Genomic DNA, 13860 nt, shown 5'->3' with positions numbered 1-13860 from the left:
AAAATGTATTGCAGATCGCAAGATCGCAACATGATGCTTAAGGCACATATTTTTATCTGAGAATATATCTCGCAGATATTTATTTGCAATTTTGGCATTTTTCTACTTGTACATTTTAATTTCTTATTATTGAAAGTGACGCTTTATCAAAGTGGCGATGGTGGTGGTGGTGGGGCAATAAATCACTGCCTGGCACTTGTTGTTACTAGTTTACATTGGATTACATTATTCAATAGTGGATGTCACCATTTAAATTTTTCACATGAGCGCATCATGTTGCTGGATGTGCTGAACATCAGGGAAGCACATGGAGCTGGAGAGGGCACTAGGGGCCAAAGGGGGGCGCAGGGAGAACATAACCACTGTGAAGGGGCACAAAAGCAGGCACAAAGATGGGCATAACTATTGTTAAGGGGCACAGCGCTCTATGTGCACCGATTAACATTTGCCTATTTGTGTAAATTTCAGTAGAACATGTGCAGGTAGGGGATTGTGATCCTTAATCATTGTCCGGGTGCAGGAAAACCTAGCTATACCTCTGCTATCACTGACCTGCGATCCCAGGTGGGTGCAGGCACCACTCCTCTCTCCCTGTGCGCATTGGGACTAGTGCTCAGTGAATTTCCTTTCAGCACTGTGAGAGTTAATCCTTTCCTCTTGCTCCTTGTTAAGTTGCTGATCAGTCTCCATTAGCTGAGCTATGGTCCCATCTCCTCACCAGAGCTTTGAGGTTTTCTAGTCTCTAGTAACCAGTGAAGTTGTGATCTCTTGTCTGACTACCTATGTACTGTACCTTGCCTGTCTACTGATTCTGCTCCTTGCTGCCTGCCCTGACCTTGGAACTGCTACCTGGACTGCGCATGTACTCAGCCTTCCCCGACTTAGAATTGCTATCTGCAATATGCAGGTACTCAGTCTGCCCTGATCTTGGACTGTGTTCACACTACACCTTTTGCCCGAGTCGTTGGTGCTTCTCACTGGTGTCTATGACCCCTGTGGGTCAGCTGTCAACTACACCAGGACTACTCCAGAAGGTAGCAGCCAGGTTGTTTCCCTGCGAAGAAGTCCAGATCCTTGTATAGAGGATATCAGGGAACCGCCAGGACAGCACCCTTAGGTTTAGCCCAAATTCTAATTGTTTAGTTGGCACAGTGGGTCCACACCCACTGCCTGTTACATTTATGTGGCTGAGCACCTACCCTATTTGTTTAGTTAGCGATTTTGGAACTGAAAACTCCCTTTGATCTTGCTTTTTTTTGGGGGGGGGGGGGGGGGCAGATAACTATTCGCTGCCTAAAGGCAGTGGAGTACCTTTAATGGAGGCAGACCACATGACTGCTATGGGTCCCAGGATGAGGAGGGGTGGGCACTAAACTCCATATTTAGTCTAAACATAAAAACACTACATTTTCATGCAGCCACCACTAGGAGGACTTCTATGCAATGAGATCTTACAGCTTCCATTGCAGTCAATAATAACTGCAGAAATTCCTATGCACTGAGCTTCTTCAGGCATCCAGTTTTATAACATATTATGTAAGGGCAGCAGAGGATTCAGAGCTGCTTTCTTCTTCGGTTTGATAAAAAAAATAATAATCAGAAAGTCATTGAAAAATGGGGTGTCTCTCTGCTCCCCGTTGCCTGGGAAACTGGGTGGTGGGGGGGGGCTGTACTTAGTTTTTCTATTGGGCCCTATGAGATCTGTGTATGCCCCCATCTAAAGGGGTTAATTCATATCAATTTTGAGCCAAGTATGCAACTTATAAAACTATTAAATTAATGTTACTTTTACTACGCATGAACATATTTGTAGGCATATTAAAAAAAGAATGCAAGTAAAAAAATTACCATTTCAAATTCCCCAGTCCATATAGTGTAAAGCAATGTAGGTAAAATCATGAAAGCAGCATTATAAAAAAGGACACCATATTTTCCCAATTCCTGTAAAGTAACACAAAATATAAATCAGAAACAGCAGAAAAAACTGTACGTCTACATCAAACCAAAGGCTGCAAATCTTTTGGACTATGGTGTTACTGTTACCAGCAGTGCACAACCTTTTCTGGTCTGAGGGTCACATTGTAAGATTGCATCATTCTTAAAGGTAATACATAACAAACAGGTTAATAAGTAATACACTTTAAAGTGGTTATCTTAAAATTTTAACTCATCCTCTATACAAAGGATAAGGGTGGGGGTCTGACAACAGGGATCCCCACCGATCATGATAATGGCAGTCTCTGAGATTCCAGAATGATTGAAGCTGTAAATCGAGCATGCACACTGTGGCTACATTCATTCTTTATTGGATCGCTCAGCTATCTCTGGCAGTCCCATATAGAATAAATGGAGTGGCAACTCTGGTTCTGCACTCTTTAGGCTACATGCACACGACCGCTGTGTGTTTTGCGGTCCGCAAAACGCGGATGGCGTCCGTGTGCATTCCGCAATTTGCGGAACGGCACAGACAGCCTTTAATATAACTGCCTATTCTTGTCCGCAAAGCGCAAACAAGAATAGTACAGGTTATTTATATTTTTTTTGCAGACCACGGAACGGAGCAACAGATGCAGACAGCACATGGAGTGCTGTCCCCATCTTTTGCGGCCCCATTAAAGTGAATGGATCCGCATCCGAGCCGCCAAAACAGCAGCTCGGATGCGGACCAAAACAACGGCCGTGTGCATGAGGCCTTAGACACATTTTTCAAACTAATGTCTCATGATAAACATTCAATTTATATTTTTGTCTACTTTCTAAATGTTTTTCTAATGGAGATTCAAAGACCAGAACATTATGATGGCTGGGCCTTGATATTCGTTATACCATAATTTATAAAAAATAAAAATGTTTAAAATAAAACAATAACATGAGACAAAGCTACAGTAACCAGGGGTGCCAAGAATAAGATTTCGAGCAAAATGATATTAATGGCATGTCATGAAGATGGGGTATCAATCATTTTAACTCAGAAAACCTAGTAACCTAAGCTAGTTACTTCTTCCCTGTCATCAATAAACTACAATTTTTCAATATTTACTGTTTTAAAAATGTTTAAAAAATAATATGAAAGCTATAAAATGAGGAATGCTATGATATTTCTGATGCCTCATTGTTTCATACTCTACATCTATAGATTCAAACATGACACTGTGTAGGTATGAAGAGAAGTACGCTGAACCTTAAGTGGAGCGTGTGGACTGCTAGGGGCGCACAAAACAACCGATCAAAGACAGTGTTTTAGTTTCAGCAATGTTCCATTTATTCGTAAGACAACGCGTTTCGGGGAGCTAAAGTCCCCTTTATCAAGTCTGAGCCGGGAGGCTAGGAGAGTGTCACTGCTCGTCTGGAGAGGCGCGTGTGGGACGCTCTCACACGCGCCTCTCCAGACGAGCAGTGACACTCTCCTAGCCTCCCGGCTCAGACTTGATAAAGGGGACTTTAGCACCCCGAAACGCGTTGTCTCACCCAACGGAACAGCCTGTCGGAGGTCTGTGCCGCTTGCAGCGTTCGGGTGTCCGCCTGGCCGTGCGGAGGCAAACGGGGGACGGATCCGTTTGAAGTTGACACAATATGGCTCAATTTCAAACGGATCCGTCCCCCATTGACTTTCAATGTGAAGTCTGGACGGATTCGTCTGAGCAACTTTCACACTTAGAATTTTTTCTAAACTATAATGCAGACGGATCCGTTCTGAACGGATCCCATCGTCTGCATTATAGGAGCGGATCCGTCTGTGCAGACACCAGTGTTAAAGTAGCCTAAGCCCTAAGTAGAACTGCCCACATGCTACCTATGTATTAAATGAGAGCAGAGATTTAAATGTGTAAATTACAGGTTTTACTGAATCTTTTCCCACAAAATGATATATCAATCTGCTCAGCTCCTCCTGCTCTATAACATGCTGCCTACAGCTCAGATACCATGTTCAACATGACAGGGTCCCTTTAAGAAAGTAAAAGTAGAAACAAGCATTTTACTTTTCTGGCATAAAAATCTAGAAGATGCATGCAGTTTTTGACAAATAAGTTACCGGTATTTTCTTTAATAATTACCTTGGGATTAATTTTTTCTTTAGTATAAACCCCATAGGCCGCTGTGAATAGGTCATTCAACAGCACAATGATGTATCCTTCCAAATTAAAAGAAAGATCAAAACTGAAAAACAAATACTCGTTTTAAACAGTAGGTTGATAATGCTCAATGGGTGATAAAGCATTAAAATATTAAGGGAGAGAAGGGGTTTTCCAAGGTCATATCGTTTTTTTTAAATACTCCCCAACCCAGTGGTACCTGTCGAGGAAAACATACTTACCTGCTCCCAAATGCTCAGTTCTGGCACATCACTGTCTTCACTGGACTTCAGTCCCCACATGTAAACTTCTGGCATTGATGGGGACACGTGCGCCATTGCAGCCAATGACTGGCCACGGCAGTGTCATATCTATGGGTCGCATGCCACTTGGGGACACATCACTGCTGCGGGCATTCATAGACTGCAGTGGTGCACATGTCCCTACCTATGCCGGCAGTTTACATGTGGGAACTGAAGTGCAGTAAAGACAATGATGGATCCACAGATCTCAAACTGAGTGTCAGAGAGCAAGTAAGTATGCTTCCCTAGACAGATCCTGCTGGGTTGGGGGATTTAAAAATCTATATGAAGTTGGACCCCTCTAAGAATATATAGTGTGCTACTGACCAACAACAGAGATGTAAACTGAGGTTTAGTAAAATGCCTAAATTCTTTATTATTAAAGACAACCTGTCGCCATTAAATGCCTGTTATAGAGCAGGAGGAGCTGAGCAGATTTGTTTTGTAGGAAAATATTCAACTTGCAATTTATTCATTTAAAGTAGATTCTCCAAAATTGGGAACCACTTTCACACTGGTAGGAAAGGGGACAGGAGCTAGGGGTAAAAAAATATAAATATTCCTTTCTCCTCCACTGATGACCCCCAGATTGGTGGGGGTTATCAGTATTTATGTCTTGGGCATCTTCTTTAGGCCTCTTTCACACGACCGTATGGCTTTGGCCTCCTGCACATGATCGTAGTTTTTTTTTCAGTTTACGGGCCGTTTTTTGCGTTCCGTATACGGAACCATTCATTTTAATGGTTCCGCCCAAAAAAATGGAATGTAATCCATATGCATTGCTTTTACATATTTCCGTTTTTCCATTCCGTTGAAAGATAGAACATGTCCTATTATTGTCCGCAAATCACATTCCGTGGCTACATTCAAGTCAATAGGTCCACAAAAAAAACGGAACAAATACGGAATGTACTCCGTATGTCTTCCGTATCCGTTCAGTTTTTTGTGGAACCATCTATTGAAAATGTTATGCCCTGCCCAATTTTTTCCATGTAATTACTGTATACTGTATATGCCATATAAAAAAACAGAGCTGAAAAACTGAACGGAAACACAACCGGAACAACGGATCCATGAAAAACGGACAGCAAAACACTGAAAAAGCCATACGGTCGTGTGCAGAAGGCCTTTTTTTAGTGTTTTGCGTTCTGTTTTTCACGAATCTGTTGTTCAGTTCTTTGTTTCCGTTTCTGTTCTGTTTTTCCGTATGGCATATACAGTATACAAAAATTACATAGAAAAAATTGGGCTGGGCATAACATTTTCAATAGATGGTTCCGCAAAAACTGAACGGATATGGAAAACATACGGATGCATTTCCATATGTGTTCTATTTGTTTTTGCGGACCCATTGACTTGAATGGAGCAAAGGAACGTGATTTGTGGGCAATAATAGGACATCTTTCAACGGAACGGAAAAACGGAAATACGGAAAGCATACAGAGTACATTTCGTTTTTTTTTGGCGGAACCATTGAAATGAATGGTTCCATATACAGACCGCATATGGAAAGCAAAAAACGGCCCTTAAACGGAAAAAAAAACGGTTGTGTGAAAGAGGCTTTACATGAATAAATTTCAAATACTGGATCTTTTCCCACAACACTATATATCAATCTTCTCATCTCCTTCTGCTCAATAACATGCTGCCTGCAGATTACACTGCATTTCATGGTGACAGGATTGTTTTAAATAGCAGTACCTACACTATATGGACACAACTATTAGGACACCTACACATTACACCTACAGTTGCAAGAAAAAGTATGTGAACCCTTTGGAATGATATGGATTTCTGCACAAATTGGTCATAAAATGTGATCTGATCTTCGTCTAGGTCACATCAAAAGTCTGCTTAAACAAATAACACACAAAGAATTAAATGTTACCATGTTTTTATTGAACACACCATGTAAACATTCACAGTGCAGGTGGAAAAGTATGTGAACGCAATATTCTTGGGATGTCTGGTGTGAATCGCTTTCTTGAGGTCATGCCACAGCATCTCAATCGGGTTGAGGTCAGGACTCTGACTGGGCCACTCCAGAAGTCGTATTTTCTTCTGTTTAAGCCATTCTGTTGTTGATTTACTTCTATGCTTTGGGTCGTTGTCCTGTTGCAACACCCATCTTCTGTTGAGCTTCAGCTGGTGGACAGATGGCCTTAAGTTCTCCTGCAAAATGTCTTGATAAACTTGGGAATTCATTTTTCCTTGGATGATAGCAATCCGTCCAGGCCCTGACACAGCAAAGCAGCCCCAAACCATGATGCCCCCACCACCATACTTCACAGTTGGGATGAGGTTTTGATGTTGGTGTGCTGTGCCTATTTTTCTCCACAAATAGTGTTGTGTGTTTCTTCCAAACAACTCAACTTTGGTTTCATCTGTCCACAGAATATTTTGCCAGTACTGCTGTTGAACATCCAGGTGCTCTTGCAAACTGTAAACGTGCAGCAATGTTTTTTTTTGGACAGCAGTGGCTTCCTCTGTGGTATCCTCCCATTAAATCTATTCTTGTTTAGTGTTTTACGTATCGTAGATTCGCTAACAGGGATGTTAGCATATGCCAGAGACTGTCACCGCCACTTCTGTGAGAAGGTCTGACAGACGTCCTTCTCTACCTCTTGCATGATGTTCTTTGTTTTGGTTTCACTTTCTCATCTCATTTCCTTCTCCCAGGTGTCACCTATTTAGACTAATCCTCTTTCCTTTATATTCCCTCCCATACTGCCTCACTTTGCGGTTTATACTACTTCCTGGATTGAAGTGTTCACTGCTGGAGGCTTCTGCTGCTGCTTGTTCAGATAAGTCCTTTCATGAATTGTGTTTCCTTGTTGGCTTGATTCTAAGTGACCCTGACTCCCTCCGTATGAAGTGCAGGGAGCCGGTGGTCATGTCCCCTCACTATTATAGGGTTTTCAGGTGTCACACAGTCTTAGGTACGGGGGCATACAATCGTCTACCTTTGAGACCCTTGTATGTGCTTAGCAGTCAGGGTGAGCTCTTAGGGTTTTATAGAGGTCACCTATATGCTCCTTAGTTTGGGATCAAGCCAGTTGGACATTTATTCATAACTTCCAGCTATCTGCAACATTATCCGTGACAGATACTTTTGTAAGTCTTTAGCTGACACTCTGGGATTCTTCTTCACCTCATTGAGCAGTCTGTGCTGTGCTCTTGCAGTCATCTTTAGGGAGAGTAGCAGCAGTGCTGAACTTTCTCCATTAATAGACAATTTGTCTTACCGTGGACTGATGAACAGCAAGGCTTTTGGAGATACTTTCATAACCCTTTCCAGCTTTATGCAAGTCAACAATTCTTAATTGTAGGTCTTCTGAGAGCTCTTTTGTGCGAGGCATCATTCACATCAGGCAATGCTTCTTGTTAAAATCAAACCCAGAACTGGTGTGTGTTTTTTATAGGGCAGGGCAGTTGTAACCAACACCTCCCATCTCATCTCATTGATTTGACTCCAGTTGGCTGACACCTCACTCCAATTAGCTCTTGGAGATCTCATTAGTCTAGGGGTTCACATACTTTTTCCACCTGCACTGTGAATGTTTACATAGTGTGTTCAATAAAAACATGGTAACATTTAATTATTTGTGTGTTATTAGTTTAAGCAGACTGTGATTGTCTATTGTTGTGACTTAGATGAAGATCAGATCACATTTTATGACCAATTTGTGCAGAAATCTATATCATTCCAAAGGGTTTGCATACTTTTTCTTGCAACTGTATACTAGCTTTCATGGCATCTCATTCCAAATCCATAAGCATTAATATGGAATTGATCCCCTAGATCCAGCTAAAACATCTTTCACGCTTCCGGGAAGGCTTTCTACTTGATTTTAGAGTGTGTCTGTGTGAATTTTTGCCCATTTATCCAGAAGAGCAGTTGTGAGGTCAGACACACTTATGTTCAATGATACGGCCTGGCTCACAATCTCTTTTCTAGATTATCCCAAAGATGTCCGATGTAGTTGAGGTCAGGGCTTTGTGCAGGCCAGTCATGTTCTTCCACACCAAACTTGCCCACTATGCCTTTCTGGACCTAGCTCTGTTCATTGAGACAGAGTCATGCTGCAACAGAAAGAACCCCCCCCCCCCCCCAAAACCGTTCCCAAAAAGCGTACAATTGTCCAACATGTTTTGATATGCTGAAGCATTAACAATTCCCTTCACTAGAAATAGTTCAGTGGTGGTGTGATTTATACTAATCCATCCAACACTTGGCACTTGTGCTTGGTGATGTAAGACTCCAATGTAACTGTCTGGCTATGGAAACATGCCATAAAACTCTCGGTACACAGTTTTTGTGCTAACGTTAATGGCAGAGGGGGATTAGAACTCTGCAGTTATTGAATCAGCAAAGCGTTGGCAACTTTTATGCACTATTCACCTCAGCACTTGGGGAACCCAACTCTGAAACTATATATGGTCTGCCACTTCATAGTTGAGGCAGACTGCATGGCAAGGTGCTTGATTTTATGCACCTGTGGCAATGGGAGTGAAATAGCTGAATTCAATTATTAAACGACGTGTTTCTTATAGTGCATATCAATAAAGCATTTCAGGACAATTCTTTTCCCTAGTAATTTCTTAAATAAATTAGATCTAATTTCAAAATATTGCCAGATAGAAGTCTGCATCATTATTATGAGCGCAAATATTATTTTGTGTTATGAGGGTTTAGTAGGAGTATCAAAGTGACGGTAAAAAATAAAATGATAAAAATGTATTTAAAAATCAAGAAAACTGAAGGACATCTGTATCAGCGGAACATCTATGAAAGAGTTAATATCTGTACTACACCGAAATAAGAAAACTCACAAGTTGTATAAAAAGCAGACATGTTTAAAAAATGTGATGCCAAAATCTTACCTTGCTGCTATGAAAGCTCCAATTACAATTGCTAATATACTCAGTGTAACAGATAATGAATATCGTTTCCTGTGAGAGAAAATATGCAGACAGGGATTTGAAGGCAGTCGGATAGTAATACATGTACTAAATTCTAAATGTACGAAATAAAGTAGAAACGTTTTAGGCCGGTGTGGAAGAAATGCACCAAAGTATGAATGCTTTCAAAAACAGAAGCGTTAATAGTTTATTTTTTCAATCCTTTGCCTTCAAAACAGCATCAGTTCCAGGTACACTTGCACACAATTTTTGAAGGAACTCGGCAGAGAGGTTGTTACAAACATCTTTGAGAACTAACTGAAGATCTATGGATATAGGCTTGCTCAAATCCTTCTCTTCATGTAATTCCAGACAGACTCTATGATAACTTCCAGGACTCCTTGTTCTTTTTTTACGCTGAAGATAGGTCTTAATGACATTGGCTGTATGTTTGGGGTCATAGTCCTGTTGCAAGGTAAATTTGGAGCCAGAGGCCTCCCTCATAATATTACATGATGAATAAGTATCTGCCTGTATTTCTCAGCATTGAGGACACCATTAATCCTGGCCAAATCCCCAACTTAATTTACTGAAACGTAACCCAAACTTGCATGGGACCTCAACAATGCTTCACCGTTGCCGACAGGACACTCATTATTGTACTGCTCTCCAGCGCTTTGGTGAACAAACTGCCTTCTGTTACAGACAAATATTTCTAATTTTTACCTATCAGTCGAGAGTACCTGCTGCTATTTTTCTGTGCCTTAGTTCCTATGTTTTCATGCATTGTTGAGTTGGCTTGGCCTTGTTTCTTCATCAAAGGTACGACTTCTTGGATGCAACTCTTCCATGAGGACTGCTTCTGGCCAGACGTCTCTAAACAGTAGATGATGTACCTGGGTCCCACTGGTTTTTGCCGGTTCTGTGCCAGTGGCAATGCTGGACATCTTCTGATTTTTAAGGAAATGAAAGAAGTTTTCCAAGATGTTTTCATTGATAACCTATCCTCAGGATAGGTCATCAATATCAGATTGACAGAGGTCTGACACCCAGCACCCCCGCCAATCAGCTGGATGAAGAGAAGTCGCTCTCCGTTCCAGAACAGCTTTCCGTTCATTGTTTACCTGCTCACCACCGACATCATAGTGGTGAGCAGGTGTATTACAAGAAGCTGTCAGATTCATTTCAATTGGACGGCTCGTTCCTATACCAATCTATACTACAGAGCCGTCCTATTAAAGTAAATGGGAGGGTTTCTTGCAATTACAGCTGTTCACCACTGCTATGTCGACGGAAAGCAGGTAAACAATAAAGGGAAGGCTGTGCTGGCACAGCGCACACCTTCTCTTCAACCAGCTGATCGGCAGGGGTGCTGGCTGTCAGACCCCTGCCGATCTGATATTGATGACCTATCCTAAAGATAGGTCATCAATAAAAACATCTTGAAAAACCTCTTTAAGCAATGTGTCAGCAAATTGAGTTGGAGATTTTGTGGTTTGTGGTGTCCCCAGAGCCCTAATCTCAACATCATCAAGTCTGTCTTTGGATTTAAGTAAGCCTACATCTGCAGAAGATCTGTAGTTGGTTATCCAAGAGGTCTGGAACAACTTCCCTGCTGTGTTCCTTCAAAAACTGCGTGGAAGTGTACCTTTAGGAATTGATGCTGTTTTGAAGGCAAAGGGTGGACACACCAAATATATTCATTTTGATTTTCATTTCGTTCATTAACTTTGCATTTTGTTAAATGATAAAAATAAATTATCACATTATTAACTTCTATTTTTGCAGGCATTCTTACTTTACATTGTTCCACCACCCTTTTTCTTTTTACAGCATTTTATCTATAGCTGTTCTTGAAAGAAAAACTACAACCAGATAGAACAGTAATTCTACTCTATGAACAGCAGATGTCGCCCTTTATTGCAATTTAGAAATGTCCTGTAAATTCTTCTCAGGGACTATCAGTAGATGCAAGGCATGAGAAGCTGCTTTAGGAGGTTATAGAGCATATTCCAATAAAACACATTATAGTGAGGGGCTCTCTAAATTGCATCTGGATCTTCTATTGACCTTTCAGTGGTTCTCAGCTCAGTGAGGGAGTTATTCACACGTCAGTTATTTGGTCATTGAGTTCCATCAGTGATTGTGAGCCAAAACCAGGATTGGAGCCTCCACAGACATAAGGTATAAGGGAAAGAGCTGCACCTGCACTGGGTTTAGAGCTTCACCTGGTTTTGGCTCAAAATCACTGATGGAAATCACTGACCAAAACACCGAGTTGTGAAAGAGGCTTCAGTATCACTAGTTCAAGGATCTCACTGTGCAGTGGTGAAGCAAGAAAACCTGTGATGTCACTCAGTGGTTGCACATCAAGAGCACCCACTGCCGGTTATGTTTACAAAACTATCTGAAGCCCATATACAAGGACATCTAACTATACTGTACAAAGGACCAGGGACACTGCAAGTTCTAATGTGTATGGGGGCCTACCAACAACACGGGTGGCAGTTGTCCGAGGAGAAAAGAATAGGGCTTTCGGATTTCAACATGCTGAATCCTTTTGTTCTCAGAAGAGATAAGCCCCCACTAGGTGTTTAGCAGAACACATTCAACCGATTTCAACCATTGTTACAAATGTCTCTCTAAATAAACACAATAGAAAAGACATAAACTATTGAAATTAAGTGGCCTGGATGTTACAATATATGACGTACAATTATAAAGTTGCAGGTGGATGGCCACAACAGCGCTAAGGTAGGTGGTGCAATTAGCAGTTCTTTACTGCAGAAAATATAACACAGAAATGTAATATGTGAAACCAGCACACAACTAAAGGTCTTAAATATACAGTATATATGAACAGTGTCTAGAAGCTATGTGGGAGATTTATCAAACTGGTGTAAAGTAGAACTGGCTTAGTTTCCCATAGCAGCCAATCAGAGTCCACCTTTCATTGTTGACAGCTACTTCTGAAAATGAAAGGTGGAATCTGATTGGCTGCTATGGGCAACTAAGCCAGTTCTCCTTTACACCGCTTTGATAAATCTCCCCCTATATGTGATTGCCAGGGAGAACCACAACAACGCAAGACTGTCAATATACTCCTATAAGTCAGAGTTCAACAGTCCTTACTCCAGGTGCCCTTTTAAACTTAATGGGGGGATTTATTAAACTGGTGTAAAGGAAAACTGGCTTAGTTGCCCATAACAACCAATCAGATTCCACCTTTCATTATTCAGAGCTCCTTTGGAAAATGAAAGCTGAAATCGGATTGGTTGCTATGGACAACTAAGTCAGTTTTCCTTTACACCAATTTTGATAAGTCTCCCCCAATGACTTGGACTGGATAGAAAATTGTCACCAAAGGTGTACATAGGCTTTAAATATACAAATTACATGTTTTACTGAATCTTTTCCTACAAAAATATACATCAAACTGCTTAGCTCCTCCTGCTCTAGAACATGCTGCCTGCAGATTGCACTGCATTTTGTGGTGACAGGTCTTCTTTAAATAAAATGTTTTAAAAAATGGACTTGCTAATATAAATTTGATATGCATCATGTCATCTGTTCTGATTCAGAATCCCTCCAAAGCTAAGCTTTCACATTTATTCTGACACAGACTATGTCCATGATCTGTATGAAGATGGGTGGCAGCCAGTCCCTTTCAAGCATGCCACTTATATAGCCTGTATTGGAGTGAATGCCTTCACCGCCTAAGGGCTCATGCACACAAACGTATTTTTATTCCGTGTCCGTTCCGTTTTTTTTGCGGACGGTATGCGGAACCATTCATTTCAATGGGTCTTCAAAAAAACGGAAGGTACTCCATGTGCATTCCATTTCTGTATGTCCGTTCTTCCGTTCCGCAAAAAAATAGAACATGTCCTATTGATGTCCACATTACGGACAACGATAGGACTGTTCTATTAGGGGCCAGCTGTTCCGTTCCGCAAAATACGGAATGCACACAGACCGTATTTTTTGCAGATCCCTTTTTTTTTTGCGGCTCGCAAAATACATACGGTCATGTGCATGAGCCCTAAATCACTGAAGATGTTATAGACCACCAAGGTTCTTACTATTACCTCTTCACCCCCATAGACCTCTAGGGAAACAAAATGTTGTCATATCAGGAGGTAGGGAAATTCTATGAGCTAACTCACAGTTGTTAGGAGGAATGCAAAAAATAAAATAATACATTTTATTGGGATATTTGGTTAAAATGAGTCTGTCACCTCCATATGGCCATATACAGTTCTTACATTGTCCTATAGCACACCTATACATTAATGTATTAGTACCTTTGTATTTTTCTTTACACTTGCAGAAGCTGGAAAATCGAACTTTGATTCGTATGCAAATGAGCCCTCACAGGTGCCCATGGGCGGTGTTCACTTTTTTCATTGCTTCCCTGACCCAACCTCTGCCTATACCCGCCCTCCTTTTCCCTTGCGTCATCCTTTGGTCCTTCCGAGATCTCGTGCCTGCGCACTGCCTCGCTGGGCCAGGGCATGCACACTGCGAGGTCCACTGTTGGCACGGCATCGCTTTAACTACTGCGCATGTGCCGGCGAACGGCG

General features: G+C 41.5%; 1 protein-coding gene across 1 annotated transcript in view; it reads right to left on the bottom strand.

Annotated features, from left to right (window-relative positions):
* The window catches only part of SLC35D2 (solute carrier family 35 member D2), an 89902-nt gene that overhangs the window by 27021 nt on the left and 49021 nt on the right, over positions 1-13860 (bottom strand). Inside the window, exons 8-10 of the mRNA XM_044286609.1 lie at positions 9260-9328; positions 4056-4158; positions 1849-1941 (exon numbers count right to left, since the gene is read on the bottom strand). Of these exons, the coding sequence (XP_044142544.1) occupies positions 1849-1941; positions 4056-4158; positions 9260-9328 (265 nt within the window). The remainder of the gene's footprint in view (positions 1-1848; positions 1942-4055; positions 4159-9259; positions 9329-13860) is intronic.

The sequence above is a fragment of the Bufo gargarizans genome, chromosome 3 (assembly GCF_014858855.1).
Source record: "Bufo gargarizans isolate SCDJY-AF-19 chromosome 3, ASM1485885v1, whole genome shotgun sequence".
In the NCBI taxonomy this organism is placed as follows: domain Eukaryota; kingdom Metazoa; phylum Chordata; class Amphibia; order Anura; family Bufonidae; genus Bufo; species Bufo gargarizans.
The sequence above is the reverse complement of the archived record's forward strand: the minus strand, read 5'-3'. Positions and strand labels throughout refer to the sequence as shown.